This window comes from Primulina huaijiensis, chromosome 2 (genome assembly GCF_012295235.1).
Source record: "Primulina huaijiensis isolate GDHJ02 chromosome 2, ASM1229523v2, whole genome shotgun sequence".
Classification (NCBI taxonomy): domain Eukaryota; kingdom Viridiplantae; phylum Streptophyta; class Magnoliopsida; order Lamiales; family Gesneriaceae; genus Primulina; species Primulina huaijiensis.
In genome coordinates, this window is record NC_133307.1 from 16,562,310 (window position 1) to 16,583,946 (window position 21,637).

The 21,637-nt window shown below is 33.1% G+C and overlaps 1 protein-coding gene across 1 annotated transcript; it reads right to left on the reverse strand.

The window, feature by feature from the left end:
- Positions 1 to 2,967: 2,967 nt before the first annotated feature.
- LOC140967316 (UDP-glucuronate 4-epimerase 6-like) lies at positions 2,968 to 4,512 on the reverse strand. The gene has a single exon (XM_073427777.1). The coding sequence runs from the start codon at positions 4,423 to 4,425 to the stop codon at positions 3,082 to 3,084; it is 1,344 nt and encodes a 447-aa protein (XP_073283878.1). The 5' UTR covers positions 4,426 to 4,512; the 3' UTR covers positions 2,968 to 3,081.
- Between the last annotated feature and the right edge of the window lie 17,125 nt (positions 4,513 to 21,637).

Consider the following 21,637-nt stretch of genomic DNA (forward strand, 5'->3'; position numbering starts at 1 on the left):
TAAATAATTAACATTCCACATTACAAACAATGCTTTAACCTTTTGACAGATGAATGAACCAGTGAAAAAAATAATAATAGGACTATTTATATAGCTATTGTATTTACGATCGCGCGCTAGTTAATGTATTTTCGGAGGTTTTAGTCAGGTTCCTTCTCGTCTTTGTATTTCGTTTAATTTCATATATATCGGTGTTCTTGACATTTATTAAAAATATAAAATAAAAAGGTTTTTCAGTATAAATATTCTAAACATCATACACACTATATTCGTAGTTTTGAGTCATTTGGGTCGTATTTTGTGAAACAGATCTCTTATTTATGTAATCCATGAAAAATTATTACTTTTTATGCTAAAAGTATTACTTTTTATTGTGAATATCGGTAGGGTTGACCCGTCTCACATATAAAGATTCGTGAGACTATCTCACAAGGAATCTACTCCATTTATATAACGTAATTTCATTTCGATATAGACATATTTTTCTCTCTACAACATAGGAGCAAACATAAATATTTTGAATCCCATCTTTTTCCAATTATCTTGAGAGCAAATCACCGTAAAGATATCATATTGCAGTAAGGACAAGAAGTCGATATTGCTTTTGAAACGAAAGAAAAATGATGTCAGCTTTTAAACTGAGAGTGGGCACAGGCATGCCATGATAATATGTCCGCTTGTATATGTTTTAGGCATGGGCTTCAGCCTGCGTTATATTATAAAAATAGAAAATAATATGTCATTAAGTTAAATAAAATTAAATAATTATCGAAAAAACATATATATTTTAGTAAATATTTGTTATTTTAAAAAATAGAGTAGATATACGCATCCCCAAGTCCGACATGAAACATCAAATAAATGCAATTGGTTGGTCATTAATGGCTAGTTCTTGCTTAGTTTTATGATTGAAATTTAGTCATTGTTTTTTTTATCTTTATTCAAATTTTTGAATTTTTAAATTTTAAATGATTATATTATTTTTAATTTTAAAAAATTATTTTAAGAAAAAATGAAATTAAAAATGACACAAAATTTAATACAAAAGACATCACATATGTGCAGGCAACTCATCACAAGTAAACCAACAAGTAGGGATGGCAATAGGGTGGAGCGGGAACGGGTTTGCCATCTCCATTCTCGTCCCTGAATTCCATCTCTACCCCCATACTCGTCCCGATCTCCGCTTTTTCGAAACTTCGGGAAACAACTTCACATCTCCGCCCCTATCCCCGCTTCAAAGATATTAATATGACAAGGCGATGACGGATTCGAAGATTTTCTCAAACCAAAACATATTATTATCTATTATTATTAGTGATAATATTAATATCAATATTATTATTAATATTTTAAAAAATAATATTATTATTATATTATTAATATCAAAAATATTATTATTTTATTATTGATATTATTTTCAGGGCGGTTCGGGGATGAGGATAATAATCTCATACCCGTCCTGCACTACATCTAGGATTTAAAAAAATCTCCGAACCCGAACTCAAACACAAAAAATCGGGGATCCCCATCTCCATTTCGAGTTTTCCCCGTGGGACACCAACGCTGTCATCCCTATCAACAAGAAGGAAACTTCGTCGGAAATAGGTTCACTGAATTCGTTTGAACAATAAAATCGGTATTCATTTTTCGACGTCATATCGATATTAAATGAATAAAAATGAAACTTCGCCGGAAATAGGTTCATTGAACATTTGTACTTAAATGTTCATACTAAGTCAGCATTTTTTGTTAAATCACCGAAATTTAATTAATCAAACAATAAGATTATTTGATAAATATATATAATATATGAATAATAAATTAAAATATATGGACTGTATAATTATTTTTAGTTCAATTTATTCTTCATCCAATGGTGGATGAAATATGTATGTTAGATACTTCTTCTTTTACACCAAACAATATTGTTAAAAGTCTTTCTCCATGTTACTATTGTTCGATCATGGAAGACATCATCAAAAAGGAAAGTAAGATCTCGTCTTTCTTAATAAAAAAATAAATTAAAAAAAAAAACAGGTTAATACACTTTTATATCTTATTTGTTACAATTTTGTATCTTGAACTTTTCACAATATTCTTTTTATAGGCAAGTTGAAATTATATCCCAAAAAAAAGTAAGTATCTTGTAAGACAGTCTCACGAATATTTATCTGTGAGATCGGTCAACCCTACCGATATTCACAATAAAAACTAATACTTTTAGCATAAAAAGTAATATTTTTTAATAGATGACCCAAATAAAAGATCTGTCTCACAAAATATGATCTGTGAGATCGTCTCACACAAGTTTTTGTCTCCAAAAAAATAAGCTTTTATTTGCTTAGATATTTTATTTTAAAAAAACTAAAATATTTATGCCCCACATCAGAATAGATGGAATGAAACATCTGCTCTCATTTGTTTGTACATCATTTTAAACTACAAAAGAATAAAATTATATTCTCCACTTTGTCCTACATTTCATGTTACTTCATTTTAAATCAATCCTAAAAATTAAAACCAATTATATCAAATATATTTGTGTAATAGCAAATATCATACGTACAAAACATTACATTATGACAAAAATTTGTGTAAGACAATCTCACTGGTCGTATTTTATAAGACGGATCTCTTATTTGATTTATCAATGAAAAAGTATTACTTTTAATTATGTTAAGAGTATTACTTTTTATTCTGAATATCGATAATGTTGACCCATCTCATAGATAAAAATTCGTGAGACCGTCTCTCAAGAGACCTACTCTTACATTATATAATCACGATACAACCAAAAATTATAGAATACCTTATTTCATCTTTAAATTAAAAGCACATGATATATAATACAATTCCAAATTCACTGATTTACACTTTTCCTTTCGTTTCTTCTTATTTTTTTTCTTTTCTGTGTAAAAATCTATTACCTATTACAATAATTAATGACATTAATTGGTCCAAATAGACAGACACATAAAAAAAAATTAATATGTGGAAAGTAAAATAAAAATTTAAGCATGGTCTAACTTCCCATGTGATGATTGAGACTTATGCTTCCTCATTGGTTGAGGCGTCAATTTACTTTTTTACCCTCGATTCGATCCCATAATAACTAACGTACCACTTCACGAACTTCCTCAATCCGGTGGCTAAGTCGGTTGTCGGTTTGTACCCGAAGTCACTGTACGCCAAGCTCACGTTAGCATGCGTGAACGGCACGTCTCCGTTTCGAGGCATTTTGATCACGTGCTTCTTCGCCTTCACACTCAGCAAACTCTCCAGAATCCCGACCAGTTTCCCCACCGACACCGGGGAGGTGTTCCCCAGGTTGTACACCCTCAGCTGCGCCGTCCCTCGCTTCTTTCCGCCGCTTCCGGTGCTCTTCTCCGCCGTGTCGAGCGCACCGACACAGCCCTTCACGATGTCGTCTATGTACGTGAAGTCACGCGCCACCTCCTTGTCTTCCTGGGTCACGTAGACATTGATCGACTTGCTCTGGAGGATGTCCTTCGTGAAGAAGAAGTACGCCATGTCGGGCCTTCCCCACGGCCCATAGACGGTGAAAAACCTCAGCCCAGTTATGGATAGCCCGTATATATGGTTGTAAGTGTGGGCGATTTCTTCGCCGGCCTTTTTCGTGGCGGCGTATAAGCTAGCCGGTTGATCCGTTCGATCCGTTTCAGAGAAAGGAACCTCCGAATTCAACCCGTAAACGGAGCTCGATGAAGCCCAAACGATAGCCGGCTGAGGATCGGCGGCTTTAGCGACCTCCAGTAGATTAACAAATCCGGCTACATTGGAGTTGACGTAGGAGAGTGGATTTTGCATAGCGTATCGTACACCGGCCTGAGCTGCCAAGTGTAAAATGTGCGAAAACGGAACGATGTCGAACAATTTGTTCAGCAATTCAGCGTCGTTAATGTCCCCTTCGACGGTGAAGATTTCGTGCTTTTTAAGCAGCTTCTGCCGGGCCCGTTTCAGTGACGGATCGTAGTACGAGTTGAAATTATCAATCCCCAGCACACCGTCCCCGCGTTTCTTAAGAGCTAAGGAGCAATGCGACCCGACAAATCCGGCGGCTCCGGTGACCAAGACGGAGAACCCGTTTGGCCGTCTGGGAGTGGAGGAGTGGCGGACCTGTTTCTCCCAAGCGGCGCCGCTTCCGTAGAAAGCGGAAGAGAAGAAGTTGTTGGTGGCGTGAATGTGGTGGTTGTCGCCGGAGAGTGGCGGGTAGTTGAGCGTGAAGAAGAAGATCAAGACCAAGGCAACGAAGAGAGTCACACGGAAAAGGAGCTTGGAGGAAGCTTGGAGGAGTTTGGTGCTGTTTACGCGGCGGATGTAGCTGTTGTAGCGCTCGAGCTTGGTGGTCTTGCTGGTATCCGGCGGATATGAGGAGCCTCCGATCATCGTATTGTACTGCATTTTCTTGATTTGCAGTGTGACGTTGGCGGAGTTGTGTTTTGAGGGATTGTATCGGAAATTCGAGGACCCTAAGGAGAAAGGGTGGGCGTTGGATGAATGGATTATAAAGAAACAAGCTTTACAGGGTGGGGTGGGGTGGGGTGGGATTGGGTTTGTTTCTCAGCAAATATTAATCAGATCAACCTCACCCTAAAAAAATTTAAATTGAAAGTTTGAAATAAGCTTTTTTTATTAATTGTTTTTAGACGGTTTATAAAATATATATATAAGCTCTTATTTCAACATGGTCGTATTTTATTATTATAACTATAAAAATCGAAAAATATTACAAAAAATAATACAAATAAATATTTTTTTTCACACTTTTAGAATCGATCGGTATCATTAGATTTTAGCAATGATGTGTTTGGAATATAATAAAAATTGGTGGGTTATTTTGATATTTTAAAATGTCGAAAAATTATTTTAGCTAGAATAAGTAAGGAAGACAATTTTTTTAAAAAAAAGAACTTTGAAAACTAATAAACAGCTAAATCTTAAGCATCTTTCTTATAAGCTCTTGTTAATTTATTGTCAAATACCTTTTTCAAATTTATAAGCTCTTTAAAATCATTTCACTTTAGTAAAAAAAAGAAATTTATTTTGGTCAAACATCGTTTAAGAACAAACAATGGAATATATTCTTTAATTTTTATAAACATTTTTATGTGGGGTTTGTTAAATTATAGATTAAGGAATGAGCTAGTTTTCTTTTGCGAAATATGTGGAAAATTAACCTTTACATATTTATATAGTATTTCATGTTAATAAAAATATATTTAAAGTTTACTCATTAATGATGTCATTTGAAATTCATTATACTTTGTATTATCAATTTTAAAATAAGTAAAGTATAGATTTAAAATTTAATATATTATTTCATTCTAAACAATAAAACTAATCAAAATCCATTAATTTCAAATACATGACACAATATTATATCATATATATCTCAACCGAAATATAATTGTATCTAGGTCGGACCATATCAAGGTAACCACGACTTAGTGGACCGTGCTTCAGACGTGGCCCAGTCTCGAAGCCAGCAACTACCTAAGCTGGACCGAATCAAGGTAGCCAAATATCTCCATGTCAAAATATCATATCATATATATAATGAATCTCAATCGAAATATAACTGTATTTCCATAAAATACATGCGCAATATGATATATTCAGTTGTATTGATGTGTCTAACTAAAATAAAAATGTGTGTGGACAAAATAAATATTTTATTTTATTTCGCACATCAATTACCAACTGATAATAATCGAGTCAGCATATAATATCACATAAATCGACAAATATCAAGTAAATCATACACAGAATCATCAAATGCATCTGTCAGACATCATGAAAAATAATCGATCTTTACGTAACCTCAACCAATTTAACAGTAATTTAAATCCTCAAGAAAATCCTGGAAATGAAACTCAGATAAATCACCTCAATATTAATTTAAATAGTCTTATTATCATATAAAGATTCCACAACCATTTACATTCACTAAAAATTCAATTTCAACTATTTAAGCATTTTAAATTTCGGAAATTCCAATATTCGAATTTCATTATTTTATTAACTCCAATTATTGCAATAAATTCTACTAATTATCACACTATCATTATTTTTATTGAATTATCGCATTATTAGTTCAAAGATAAATTTTAGGTTCACTGAATTATACCTCTAACTCGCACAATTCCGAAACCTACAACAATAACCAAATAATTAATCAGTATTAATGCGATATTTGGACCAAAATTGCATAAAATTCAAAAGACTAAATTCTACCCTCAGGCAGCCTTCAAACTTGTCAAAACAATGATGAAAATCGAGCTTAAATACTAAGCTCATCGTCAACAGACGACGAACTCGTCGGAGAAGAAGACAGCAAAATTTTGGTATCAAAACAAAGCTTACGTACGACAAGGAACATATCACCTCAATAAATTTTGAGTTTGAGCGGCAGAAGACGGCGATTTTGGGCGGCGAAGTTGCGGCGGTATTGACAGGGTCACGATAAAAGTGGGCAAAATCGTATTTATTGATGGTAAAAGTGACCTTGTTTGATTTATTTCAACTCCCGTGTGCTATAAAATTCAAATATGCATTTTAATATCGTCTATAAACGATATTTTCTAATACATATTTTAAACACATAATTTTATTATTTGGCTTAATTATTTTAATTCATCATTATAAAATAATAAATATAAATTATTACCAAATAAGATATAATTAGCACGGGTCCTTACCTTTAGTATATTTCCTTGAGAAATATTTGTAATTGATAGTAACAGTTTTACTTGTTATTTTGTTTAAATTGTGAGATATCTGGGAGTTTCAATAGGCCAAAGATAAGCTCTGCTGAAATTGGTTGTTGAAAACTGCTTGTAATACCAAAGTCTTTTAGTTGAATCATTCTTGAGTGGAAGAAGGGGCGACGTTGGAGTTATTCATGTTTCCATACATCCATAAACATTTTATGTGCTCTTATTTACATTCAATTTGATAGATTAACTGTTAATTCAACCTTTCCATTTTGTTGTCCAAATTATTCAGTGAGCTTATTTCCGCGCAGTATCCAACTGTTGACATATTGATACGTAAAGAATAACAATTTAGTGTTGTTAACAAAACCAAATTATTTTGCAAATTTGTTGAGATTTTTTATTTACCCACCTCAAAACAATTTTTCAATCCTAACAAGTGGTATCAGCAAAGGTTAATTATTGTGTTTGGACACTATACATAAAATGACCTCTTTCAGAAAGATCTCAATGTTATCTAAATATGATTTTGGCGATTGGAAGATTAGAATATATGTTCATTTAGCTGCACAAGATGATGATATGTGGTACATTATTATAGACAAATCAATGAAGATTTTAAAGCCAAACACAACTATTGTTATTTCAGATGGTGCACCACATATGGTTGAGAAACCACGAATGGAGTTGACTGGTGAAGATAAAAAAAGTCAATTTAGATAATTTGGCCAATGATATTTTATACAAGACTTTGTATAAGAATACTTTCATTAAATTGGGTTGTTATAAAGAGGTGTATTAATCAAAGTTTTTTTAGTAAATTTCTTCTTAAGAAGAATAAAGGGAGACATATAAGTATTTATTTCCGAACATTCATAAATACTTGTCTTCTTTACATTACGTTTTTTTATTTAATCGCTCTTATCTAACCATTTCTTGTCGGCGACCAATAGCAAAATATATGCTTTATCACCAGCCAAGCCAGACCATTTTCGCACTCACTCATTTTTCTGTGGTTTAGCGAAGCTAGATTTCCAAAGATATTTCTTAACAGCCTAATGAACACTCAGTAGCTCAAGATGATGACATGTGTTAATTAATCACTGACGGTCAAATGAATATTTTAAAAGTCAATACAACATTTGAAATATCTGATGGAGTTAGGCAAATGGTAGAAAAAAACAGATCGAAGTAGATGACTGAAGATAAGAAGAAGGCAATATAGATAATGTGGCCAATGATATCTTATATACAACTCTTGACAAGAACATGTTTAGCAAGATTAAGACGTGTTCAACCGCAAAAGAGATCTGGAAGAAGCTGCCAACTCTGTGAGGCCAATGAAAAAAAAAACAAGATAACCATTACAATATAGAAGTTTGACAATGCCAAAATGAAGCATGACGCGACTCTCAATGAATTTGATGAATGGTTTAGCAGTATTATTAATAAACTTGAATCATTTTGTAAAGAATAATCTGGACGTGAAATTTCATTGAATGTTATGAGAGTACTGCTTAGAGAATTGGACGTAAAGACAACCATGAAGATGTCCAAGGACCTCAACAAATGTAGGACCGAGTGCTTGTCACTTTATCAAAAGCTATAGCTAGTGGTAATGGTGCAACTCAAATCTTTTAAACTACACAGCAGCTCAAGTACCACGGTTCGATCGCTCTACCAAATAGGGATAATTATTGTATCCAACTTTCTCCCTCCCAATAATTGCACTCCTTGCAATCAATGGAAATCGAACCTGTGACCTTGGCTCTGATACCAAGTGTAGGACCGAGCACTTGCCACTTTACCAAAAGCTATTGATGGTGGTAATGGTGTAACTCAAATCTTTTAAACCGCACAGCAGCTCAAGCACCACTGTTTGATCGCTCTACCAAGTAAGGAAAATTATTGCACCTGACAAAAAACTCTATTTTACGATCTTTTTACTGATCTAAAAGCCTACGAGTTTGAGTTGGGGATACGGACCGAAAAAGAACCATCCACTCCTCAACGTACCAAAGCTCTAGCCGCCACAATTTCAACTCTGGCATAAAGCGAAAAACCTTCCAGCATAAAAAGATAAGCAATGAAGTAATGTTTTTATTTGTTAAAAGGTTTGGTAAATTTATGAGAAAGAACCAACCCATATATAATTATTATCGTAAAAAAGATCAAACTGATGACAATCTGGATAGCTTTAACTGTGGAAAGAAAAGTCATTTTATTGCAGATTATAACATCAAAGAACGATGATAAAAATCCATTTGAAAAGAGACGATCCAAAGATGACAATACATCTTTCGAGGAAAAGAGAGATAAAAAATTACTTGTTACCGTGTAAAGAAAAAATTTGGTTGACCCAGATTTAGACCGATCTAGTTCAAAGACCTCCACAAGTGAAAGTGATGATGAGATGGTCCAATGTCTCATGGCAGATGTTGAACTGGGGACAATAGATGCTGAACTGAAAACTGCCAACGATGATCCGGTATTTGATTTTGACTGTAATGAATTTACAAAAACAGAACTTTTCACGACATTTCATACCATGTAAATGAGTACAAAATAATTTTACAATCATTCGAGGAAGTCAAACCAGAGAACAAAATCTTAACTGATAGGTCAAGAAACTCTAGTTGCTCGCAGCAAATGGACCTTGACAGTCAGAGGGTAAAACTTAATATGCTAGAGGGTGAAAATGATGATATGCAAATAGTTTTCCAAGCAAATATCAATGAGAATAAACGGTTTACACTTCTAGCCAACTATTGGAACAAGGCATCTACTTCCATTGAGAATATGCATGAGTTGTAAAAATTGGCAGGAGACAGAAATGGCTTAGGGTTTGACAACAATGAATGCAGTACTTCTAAAATAAGTACTAAATCATGTTTGGATGAAGGCAAATCTAAAATGATAAATTTTGTTCGATCCAGCACAATATATGAACATGATCATCCTGAAATCTAGTACAACTGGAATGTAAATTATGAGAAGAGGACTAAGCATGGAGGTTTAGGCTATGTTGAAATAGAGAGTTCTAAGTGTCAAACAGACATGACTTAAATACAGACAAAGTCAAGATGGTTCCATCGATACAAATCACTACAACAAAATCGCAAAACGACAACAGATATTATCCGTTGTCGTAGCTGTCAGAAAACCGTTGTAACTAAAAGTGTTGTTGAAAGTTTGTTTCACGACAACGGTTTAACTATCATTTGCAACAGTTTTTAAAAACCGTCGCTACTTCGCGACATTTTATGATATACCGTCGCTAATTTTAGCGACGGATTTTGAATAAGCCGTCGATGATTTTGTCTAAACCGTCGCTAACATTAGCGACAGTTTCTGACTAAGCCGTCGCTAATTAGCGACGGTTTAGAAAAAATTCGTCGCTAATGTTTTATGTAAAATAAAAAAAATATTTTTATAATTTAATAAATCTACCAAAAACACTTATAGCGACGGCTTAGTCAGAATTCGTCGCTAATGTTTTATGTAAAATAAAAAAAATTATTTTTATAATTTAATAAATCTACCAAAAACACTTATAATCTGACAAAGCTAATAATGGTCATGATCTTAACTAACAGTTAAATTTACTAAAATTGAAGCGAAAAAACTTACCCTAAATCGAAACTAAAATCAAGTAAGAGAGAAACATTTATCGTAGATGTGAAGCGGTGTGAGGAAAATGGACTGAAAACACGAGTATTTATAGACAGTTTGCGACAGATTTTGGTAAAATCGTCGCTATTTGCTATGATTGTTTATTAAATTGTCGCTAATAGCGACGGTTGTTTATTAAACCAACGACCGTTAAGCAAAAACTGTAACGTACCATATCTTTAAACTAATTTAAAATTTGCGAAAAAATAAAAATTTTCTTAAATAGATAATAAACCTTCAAAATGCGATAAAGATAAACCGTTCGTCCAAAATATTTGCAACAAAAAGATTACAAATAGAGTTTGCGAAAAGTAAACGTTTAAAACATCATAAGCAATGACATGAAAATCAGAGTATTTGAAACAGCATTCATAAAATTCTTAAAACATGGGCGGTCCTCGGGTTTAGCCTCCTGCGCAGTCCAAGCCAGCTCATTGGTCCCCACCCCTTATCTCCTCATCCTCATTTGCATCAATCAAGTCTAGTGAGTCTAAAGACTCAACACGTAATAACAAGTAATACATAATAAAACCACATGCATTTTTAAAGTAGAGCGTACATACTAGAAACTTGAACGTACTTACATAAACATAAACGTGCCATAATAACGTAAAATTTTTCATAAACATGCTTCCATCATACATACTTGGACATACATAACATCATCATTTTGCGTAGAGAAATGTTTCAAAGCAAATGACCCATACATAAATATGCCTGATCAGACTAAACCACAATACTGGACTGGAAGGGAAAATCCACTACCACATACATGAGATCTCCGGTCATGCTTTACCGGGTGGATTGGTCCATGGTCATGCTTTACCGCTTTCCAATCCTGATCTTAACCGGGTCATGCTTTACCGGGATGGAGAGGTCCTCGGCCACGTTCACCGACTTCCAAACCCGTTCATATTTGGTCACAAGACATTTAGCACACCTAAAAAACTTAAGCATTTTCTTTTGCATGTCGAACATACTTACATGGCGTTGAGGGATTCGTTGGATCTCGCTTGGGGTGACTGCTGCACATACTAACACATTATCAAGTGCTTAGTTTTAATAACTTAGACGTACTACTCGTACTCAACCCCGAAGTAAATAAGTGGCTTATGACGTTCTAGAGCACTCGGGACCTCGTTTAATCATACTAACCATGACATCAAACCCCGAAACAAACTCTAAAATGATGTGTGAGCATTTCTCAAACAATAAAAGACATGGACCCACTATTGAAACTTAAAACTAAATGAAAACCAAACCTTCCTCCAACTGGCCCCGCACTTGGGCGGTAATATCTTACCGCTCGAGCGCCAAGTCTTCTGGCCTTGAACAAAAAGAGTGGCGATTGGGCGGAAAGAAGTTACCGCTCGGGCGCCAAGTGCACTGGACTCCGCGATTAGAAGCTTAATAATCCTAACTAAATCATACGAATCGTGAACCAATCCTAGGACGCTATGACACTGACTCGACTCCATAAAAATGCTCCAAACGTCCCCAAAGAAACGACGCACCACACGCAACGCAATAACCCCACGAACTCAAACTTTTGACACCAAATTTGTCCTACGACTTCTAATGCAACCAAGGACTATCGACACGAAACGAAGCATCAAAACTCATCCCAACATCATACTCCATATACCTAAACACAGCAGTGATCACCCGACGGTTCCAAACGAAGCCTGCAATAAATAAACTTCAAGAACACGTCAAGAACACACTTTCAGAAATTTACAGTTTGAGCAGTCCTACAAAAACGATCATAACTCACTCGTTTCTAATCCAAAAATTGCGAATTTACTGTCAAATCGAAGGTATCAAAGAGTACTACGTTTTATAAATTGAAAAATTTTCCAAAAAATCGACCAAATTTACACAGGAATCACAGCAGGCACATTTTAGATCTAAAAATTTTGATCCAAAATTCAACCCAAACGTTTTTGCTCAAAATTTTCACAACATACATGGACTTTTACGCATAATAAACATCACAACACATAATATGACGAGATCAATGCGGAAACAGAAGATTATACATGCATTTTGATATTTAAAACTCACGATACGGCGATACGGAAGCGAAAATGGTGCGAGGGTTGATCCGGGACGAATTGTGGCGCGATTTCTATGCTAAAAATCAACGAAGGATTGCTGGAAAATTGGAGAGGGAGGGGGCGGCTGCTCTTGCACTAAGTATGTCAGACCCTATTTCTATACTTGACATGATTACCATAATCAAAATCTATATTATGAAGCAATTCAAACAATGGGCACCAATTTGATGGTTTTAAAAATTTTGGCATGATCTCCCTACATTGTGTCTAAGACAAAGCTCAAACAACAACATCTATACACACATATAAACATATTTTCATATATAAACATACATTGTATCATCCTACATATCGCGGAACTTGTTTCAAACCCTGGTATAAAATTTACTATAGTACATATGCGGAAGTTATACAATAAGACGTCCAGTTTCTTGTTGAGGTAAGGTATGTCACAAGCATCCATTAGCGAACCGGCATCTTATATATCTTCATTACCTGATCTTGTAATACATGAGTTACATGAGTTTATAAAACTCAATAAGTTGGAACTTATACGTCGTATCAATATGCATCGAAGGAACATACATATCAAGTCATGATCAACAATGAATCTTTAAAACATGTCATACCATAGCATATATTCATGTTCATTTTTGTACTCGAGCCTCATTAGTTGACCTGTACTACTGTGCTTGCTTTATTATATAGCTACTACTATGTTGGACGTCAGGGAGCACCTTAGGCAACCCCACGCCCCATGAACATATATTGGCCAATAGGTTTGGTGGACTTAAAACTATTCATGATGTCAACAAGCTCTATATCATATAAAAAAAATCAGTCTTTTTTCATTTCATGTTCATGTTCATTTCATGAAATAGGACCTATCTTCAATATTCATTAGTTTCTTTCATATTTAATACATAACAATGGACTATGGTGCTATGTTTTCATCAATAAATATACTAACAATGTACATATAGCAATACTCAATGGCAAGCATTTGAAATTCATAATATTACTCATGTATTACTTCAAGAACATGCCAACTTACAGTGCAAGTGTACGAATACTAGGTTGAAGCGATGTTTCTCGTTCCTATACTGTCAAATATATCAATAATTCAGTCACTATTGTTTATACTAGGTGAAAGTCACTCCTTTATTGTCCTCTACTTGTATAAGAATAAAAAAAAATGAAAACTTAAACCCTTAGGAAGTTCTTGTATTTCCTACTGAACCAAGGATTATTAAACATCTAGAACTTGTTGAAATATATACTAAGTGTTCAACTTATGCAATGATAAGTCCTAGTTGAAGTGGGTTGTTACAAAGATTTGTACCAATCATAATCTTTTAGTGAATTTCACACTAAATGGAAGAAAAAGATAACATATGAGAATTTATCTGCGAAAATGTATAAATATTTGTGCTGAACAGAGACATAACAATGATTCACATTACTCAACCGCCTTTGATGACATAGTTTCTATTAATCAACTTGTTATGGATCTTATATATCTATAGATGAAAGTCAAGGCAAGGGAAGAAGACAACAGACTAGTGTTTCCTTCTACAACAAAATCAGAGAAGAAGAGTATTAAAAATTTAGATCAGCAAGCTTCCGAGAACTTATCAGATACTATTGTTGAGCAGTCATGATCTCACTCTCAGCCTTTAGTTCTAGGAACATCAGTTCAACAACCCTCATTATAATAGACCGAAGATGCCTTATGGAGCCTCATGTTGAACCGTCAGCAACACGTCTTCTCCTTCGCCTCCTAAAACCATAATGGTTCCTGTCCTCAACAAGAAGTTGTTGCATCTCCAACAGTTAGGGAAATATTTCTAGAAAATGTTGATGAAAATGAGCACTCCATTTCACAACACAATTTCGAAAAAATTAATTAGCAATCCTCTCTTTATCCTATCTGAGAACATCATTATATTCCATAGATTTTACTTGAAGTTGGTATGACAGAAGTAGAAGTACAAGAAGACGAGACCATGGCTAAGCCAATCAGTCAGCCTGAGTAAATTTTGATGATCGATCAAGTCGGCCCTTCTTCTTCTATTCAAGATCTAGATATCATTTTTGTTTTAATGTTCTTCGACTATATCCAAGGAAATACTAATGATAATGAATTCTCCTGAGCTAGACATTCCATAAGATCATACGCTTGATAACATCAATGCTAGGATGAATTCTATCACCTCCATTCTGACAGTTTTGCAACAAGGCTAACTGAATACCTCTGCTGTTGAGAACTTCAAAGATAAGATGCTCAGAAAGTATCCACACTTTCTGAGTACGTGCTGAAAATATTTATGAAATTGGAACATCTCAAGAAAGCACAAGCTGCGTTTACAACCACTATTGCTGGACAAACACGGAGCAATAATTTTCAATTGTCAACTAATATAGATGATTTCAATGTTTATCTCTCTTTAAAGATTGATGGTGTCCAACTGACTGTTGTATTGAATCTTTTTAATGCCCCAGGTGGTGTTGACAAAAAGGGAAAAGTGGGTGTGAGTCAGAAGAAAACTGAATCCAGCAGTCACTCTGCTCAGATAAAAGACCAGAAGATCCAAATAAGCGCTCAGAATCCTCAGGCAATCCAACCAATTCTAGCAAGAACTCGAGCAGTTACAAAGAACGTCACAAGAAATAGTGCTTAGATCAGTTTCAATATCATTTTTTCAGTTTATGAGTTCAACATATTCATTTTGTATTTACTTCATTCTTAAAGATACATTTATGAATTATGTTATTCTCATATACACATGTTTTCTCAATCACAAAAAAAAAAGAAGATATTTTTAGATTATTAAATCTCGATGAATTAATAAGGCTACTGAATTAAAGGAAACATTTTAAAGATCCTAGCCTAACAAAATGCATAAAGGAAACTAAACATTCATGCGTAACTGATTTCTCGAGCATAACTGATTTTCTATCCCAACCGATTTAAGTTCAATTATTTGAGGATAATTGATTAAGGCCACTGATTCAAGGGTCACTGATCAATCCATCTAACTAAATCAGTCAATAATTTCAACAAACATTCTCTGAAAATTTCTAGATAATTCTATTTTAAGTATCAGAGATCTGCTGACATATCAAATAAAATATTTATAATAGTTTTTTGGATCACTTAGAATTTCAGAGTCTATGTGTACTACAAAAATTATACTATTTGTCAGAAAGAATGATGACATGAGATGGCACGACACAACGACATCTATATTTGGAAATGACTATCAGATCGAAAAAGTCTATCTTTGGAATCAAAGTCTATAAATAGATCAATTGACTGGACTCCCAAATGATTCCTACAATTTCTGAATCGCGAGTATTATTCTTAGTACCAAGTTCTTGATAATCTAACTGATCAATCATTTTTCAGCACTTCCTTCAGTTAATCTATCTTGATGGATCGTGTGTTGGGCACCTTGAGGTGCTTCAAACACAATATTTTCAATGAGATGCAATAGCTCGTGTTCTAAGAATGTAAGCACCGATGAATTAAATCGAGTTTGGTTATAAACCAAGCGGAAAACACTCGAAATAATCATTCCTTAAGAAAGACTGATATATTTTAAATCTTGTGCAACTAAATAACTGAAATACAGGGGATCAGTTCTAGCTTGTATCAGTTCAGTTATGGTGAGAACTGAACTGATATCAGCTGAACTGATCCATTTGAATAAGCATGTCTTGATCTGTAACTCATTGGTTTCTAACTAATGTCTGAACTGATCTTCAGTTGGACTGGTGAAATCAGTTGAACTGATAGTTGAACTGGTCAGCTGGGCTCTTCATCAGTTGAACTCTACATCAGCTCGCAGGGCTTCTGAAGATCTCCTGCTGAACCACCTATCAGGTGGACAATCAGTGGAACTGTTTGTTTACATTTCAATTCGACTGGTTCAGTTTGTGCGATCAGTTGGACGTCTTCAGTTTGTGATTTCTGATAGCTCGTAACTGATCTCAGCTCTGCGCACTTAGGTAAATTTATCAGTAAAAAAATAACAAGTTTTGTTAACATCAAAATCAAGCAAGATTGCGAATATGAAATGTTCCAACATATCTGATCTTAGAGAATCATTTTGTGTTAGTATATTTCCTTGAGAAATATTTGTAATTACCAATAAGAGTCTTACTGGTCATTTTGTTTAAGTTGTGAGATACCTAAGAGTTTCACTAGGCCAGAGATAAGCCCTGTTGATTTGGTTGCTGCAAATACTTGTAATTATCGAAGTTTTTTAGTGAAATCTTTCTTAAATAAATGAATGAGTGATGTTAAAGTTATTAAAGTCTCTGAACATCCATAAAAATTTAATGTGCACTTGCTATTTCAATTACTTTTATTTACGTTCAATTTGATAGCATAACTGTTAATTCAGCCATGTTATTTTGTCGTTCAAACTGTTCAGTGAGCTTATTTCCATGCAGTATCTAACTGCTAGCTTATTGATACCCAACTAACAAAAATTATAATTCAGCGTTGCTAACCTATCTAAGTTAATTTACGATGTTGTTTACATTATTTATTCACTCCTCAAAGAAGATGACGTGTAGCTCATATCAGAGTGAGATAAAGAAAAATTAATGATATATTTGGATTTTTTTTAAAAAAATAATTCATATTCAAATAATTTCTAAAAATATAGTAATATTATATTTGTATTTTATTTATTTGACAATATATTTGTATTTTATTTATTTGACAATATATTTGTTAAAGTCTAATAATTCTGACAAATCTTGATATCTGGATTGAACATACAGAGCGGATTCCATAAAAACAGACTTACATGATCTAGTACTGTTTGAGTTACGTAGTAAATACAATCGAATATAATATGATATTTTTCATAAAATGGAGCAATTGTTTGTTCCCTAATCTCGAAGAACTTTTCTGATCCACAAATTTTATGATAATTTAAAACGCCATTAAATTTTTAGTAACATATAGCATTTATTTATTTTAAAAAATGTTATCATATTGCAAAAAAAAAAAAAAAAACTCCTTATTCTTTTGTTAAATTTTTTTTAAAAAAATCCAATAAAACATAAATAATTCGGTGCCTAACCGTTAATCACCGGCAAAAGGATTAGTCAGCCATAAATGTTAGCAGAATTTATTGCAGAATCCTAAGCCCCCTTCGATTGGAGGTACAAAGAGCCGAATGGATAGGGAATTATTTCACGTGTTTAATCCAATTGTTGTAAAAAAAAAAAAAAAAAACTATATTGTAGAATAATTCCCTGTTCATTTGGCTCTTTTGTATTGATTTTTTTAAATGCTTGTTGTTCAATAAACGTTGTTTTTCTTGTAGTAATTGGATGAAGTGTTAGAACACTACACATAGGCAGGATCCAACTAACCCATAAAAAATAAAGAATTTTTTGATAAATGACTAAAATTATTTTATTTTTCAAATTTATGATAATAATAATAAAAAATATTAAGTGTTTGACATGGGTTTGGTGAAACTATACATAATTTTTATTGTAAATAAAAAAAAAATTTATCATTATATTTTTTTGAATATTTCATTTATCTTAAGTTTTGGTGATTGACAAAATAACAACGTCGAGCTGCTACAAGAAATCAGTCACTACATTGTTTTGAAATTTCAGGCTTCCGAGCACTGATGAAAAAGTTAGAATGCTCAAGTTATTTAATTTTTTCTAGCTTCATATCACTCAAAATTCTTACCGGAACAAGCTTTTAAATAAACATTCAATGTAGACTGTTCTATTTAACCTCTAGTCATAAATGTGCAAAGCGAAATAGAAATTTGTTTCCAACCCTTCTGAAACTACCTATTTTGGTATAAGACCACAACATCCCACCAATTCCTAATGTGACAGAAAGTTTTCTAATATGCCTTAATTCAAGTTACTTTTCATACACTATTCAAGCTAAAGACGAAAAAACAAAAAGAATATTAAATAACATTTACTATTATTTACATTCCTTTGCCAAAAAACTTTATATGTTTTCCATGCGTGTTGGATTGATAAAGACCTTGAATATAAGACGAGGTCGTACATATGATGACTACCTCTAAACATGTTTCTAATCAATTGGGCCACCTAAAAGAAGGATTAAGGTCGTTAGAATTTGAGAATAACATATGTGATGTGTACCATGTTTCATTGATAAGAATAAAGAGATGCTCAAACATGTAGATAAGTGCTCATATAATGAGTTCATCTAACTAACCTCTCTATTACTTTCCACATGGTTACCATTTATCGAGCGAATTAGTTTATGGTTATGTTTGTATATCAGTAGTCCCTATGATCTGAGACAACACATGCTAGTATTATTCTTTGACTTGTTTACTGACTCCTTTGGGGTCATCAAGTGGCGAGATTTGATATAGTCACGAGCCAGTATATTGTATTAGGGGTATCAATGATCACCTACATGCATGAATATCCAATGTGATCTAATGAGATAATAATACATGTAATGTCTGGCCAGAGTATATCTATATAAGTGTGCTTTGGAAAAAAAAATTTCCCTGGTTGCATACATGATGCCAGTACGATTTATCAAAGAGGCTTCACATGGTTATCGAATTCACATACAACTATCGATGTACCAATTATTGTAGATTTGTTTGAGATATATGCGCATATGAATTTAATTATAAGCTAACCATAATCGAATTTTTTTTTTTGCAAAAATTATTAGTGATGCTTATGGAATCATGTAACAATACTACTAGGATCTCGTACCATGATTATATAGATCCATTAAAAGTTTTCTAACATTCATATGATCAAAAAATAGATGCGGCATAAAATGAGGCTAATTATGGTGAACTCGCATAAGAGACAAACATTTTCCTAAATGAAAAAGAGTTGTGAACTCGTACTACCTGTATTTTTGAACCATTTATGGTAATAAAAAAAGTATTGATTTTTTTCTCGGTTGAGATAATAAAATTCAAAAAGTTAAATTTGGTGATAGAAATTTGATATGATTAAACATTTAAACTTGTAAAAGAGTTTGTGAGCAAATTTGAATTTTTGAATTGCTATCTCTGATTGATATATAATGTCTTAACGCTAACATAATTCAAATAGCAGGATCATGTAAAATACACAATCACACTAGTTCCAAAACATATTGTGCTCATCCTCTTCAAGTTATATTTCGTTCTTATTTGAGGACGGGAGGTAAGTGGTGAGTGCTTGGAGAAACATTCAGCAAATGGGGCCTATAGAACATGATATAACATATATAATTTTCGGATAATAGAAACATATCTTTATTATTAAATATTTCAAAAACGAAACATAAATGTATAAGCAATTAAATTCATCTAATTTCTCAATAGATACTGATATAAATACCTTATATATTATTTCAGATTGACCTTTATAGTTGTAAGAAATTGGAGGTTACCATTCTCACTAACTCTTCAATTACACCCCTTTAAGGTTTTAATTCAGCCCTTAAGAAATGTGTTCAAATATGAGATCATGTGACTAACAAAAGTAAAATATTCGTTAACAATAACTAAAGATAACATGTGACTCAACCACCACTGGTAAAGGCAGAAACACTACCAAAAAAAGATAGAGTCACCTACGAGGCAATGTTTTCATAATTAAACCGATAATCGAACCAGTTGGACTGGTTCAAGCAAACCAGTTGGACTGATTCAAGCAAATGGTTCGACCGGTTCCATGTGAAGGTCGGACCTAAAAACTGTTATATCAAATAATATATTTAAAATTCTAAGATCTTGGATGTGTATGATAAAATAAAAAAAATATTTATTAAAGTTTAAAAAATAAACAACATACATATAATCAAATATAATTATATCCATATTTTCTAGACACAAAATAATCTTTAATACTACTAAAATAATAATTTTAACAAAGTTTAAAATCAAAATAATTATATATAACTCAAAATAAAATATAATAAATAATTTTTTTAAAAGATATAAGGAAATAATCAAATTTTAAACAAAAAATTAATTTTTTTTAAAAAAGTGAACCAGTCGAACTGATTTTTAACTGGTTCATCGGTTCATGACCGATCTGATCAGTTCTTGATCGGTTTTAACCGGTTCTGACTGGCTTGACCGAAAAATGGTTATCAAACTTGGTTGTTGAAACTTGAATAGGTGTTGTTGAATAGATCCCAAACAAAACCATCAATTACGATTGAGTGGTTAGATTGGGAAGAGCAATTTGTAAAAATATGATGACATGATCCGAAGACATTGTGGTAAGAAAGTGAGATTTAAAATACTTTATGGAAGCACGATGGACTATAAAAAGGGTAAAATTGGTATTTATTAAATTTTGGACAAAAATATTTACAAACTAAGACCCAAAATAATATTTTGGAGAGACAACATTGGGAAGAACCGTAAACTATGCAGCAATTTTATTAATTATCACATAATATTGGTTTTGTCAACAATTGATTTTATTAATATTTTGCGAAGATAGTTATTTTCTGAATAAGTTTATTGTGAGATAGCTTCACGAATATTTATCTGTGAGACATGTCAACCCTACCAATATTCACAATAAAAAGTAATATTCTTAGCATAAAAAGTATTACTTTTTCATGGATGATCTAAATAAGAGATCCGTCTTATAAAATACGACCCGTGAGACCGCATCACACAAGTTTTTGTCTTATTTTTTTAATAAGAAAATATCACGAGGGGAATACGTTGCGGGTCCCAAATAACATGGGGACCAAATTAAAAAGTCTTGCAAATTAAATGTGGACATCTGTCAGGAAAACGAAAATAAATGAAGCTTCCGTCATCAGCATGCATTGCTAAAACGTCGGCCTCTATCTTATTAAACATACGGGGGAAATTGGCCGTCTTCGATACTCATCCGTCGATTTTTTTTTGTGTTCAATTTTTAGGTATTTTTTTAATACCACATTTCCACATGAAGTGTACCACATTTATACATGACATAGTACCACAATTTTGTGGGTAGAGAGTTAAACCAAAGAAATATTTTGATTGAGGATTTTTCACCAACTTCCCCTTAAACATATATGCATGAATACATGAAATGTATGTATATATGTGTGTGGTTTTTTGTTTTTTTATTATAAGATCTACCTTATTAAATCTTGTATAATTTCCTCGAAATTTCAAA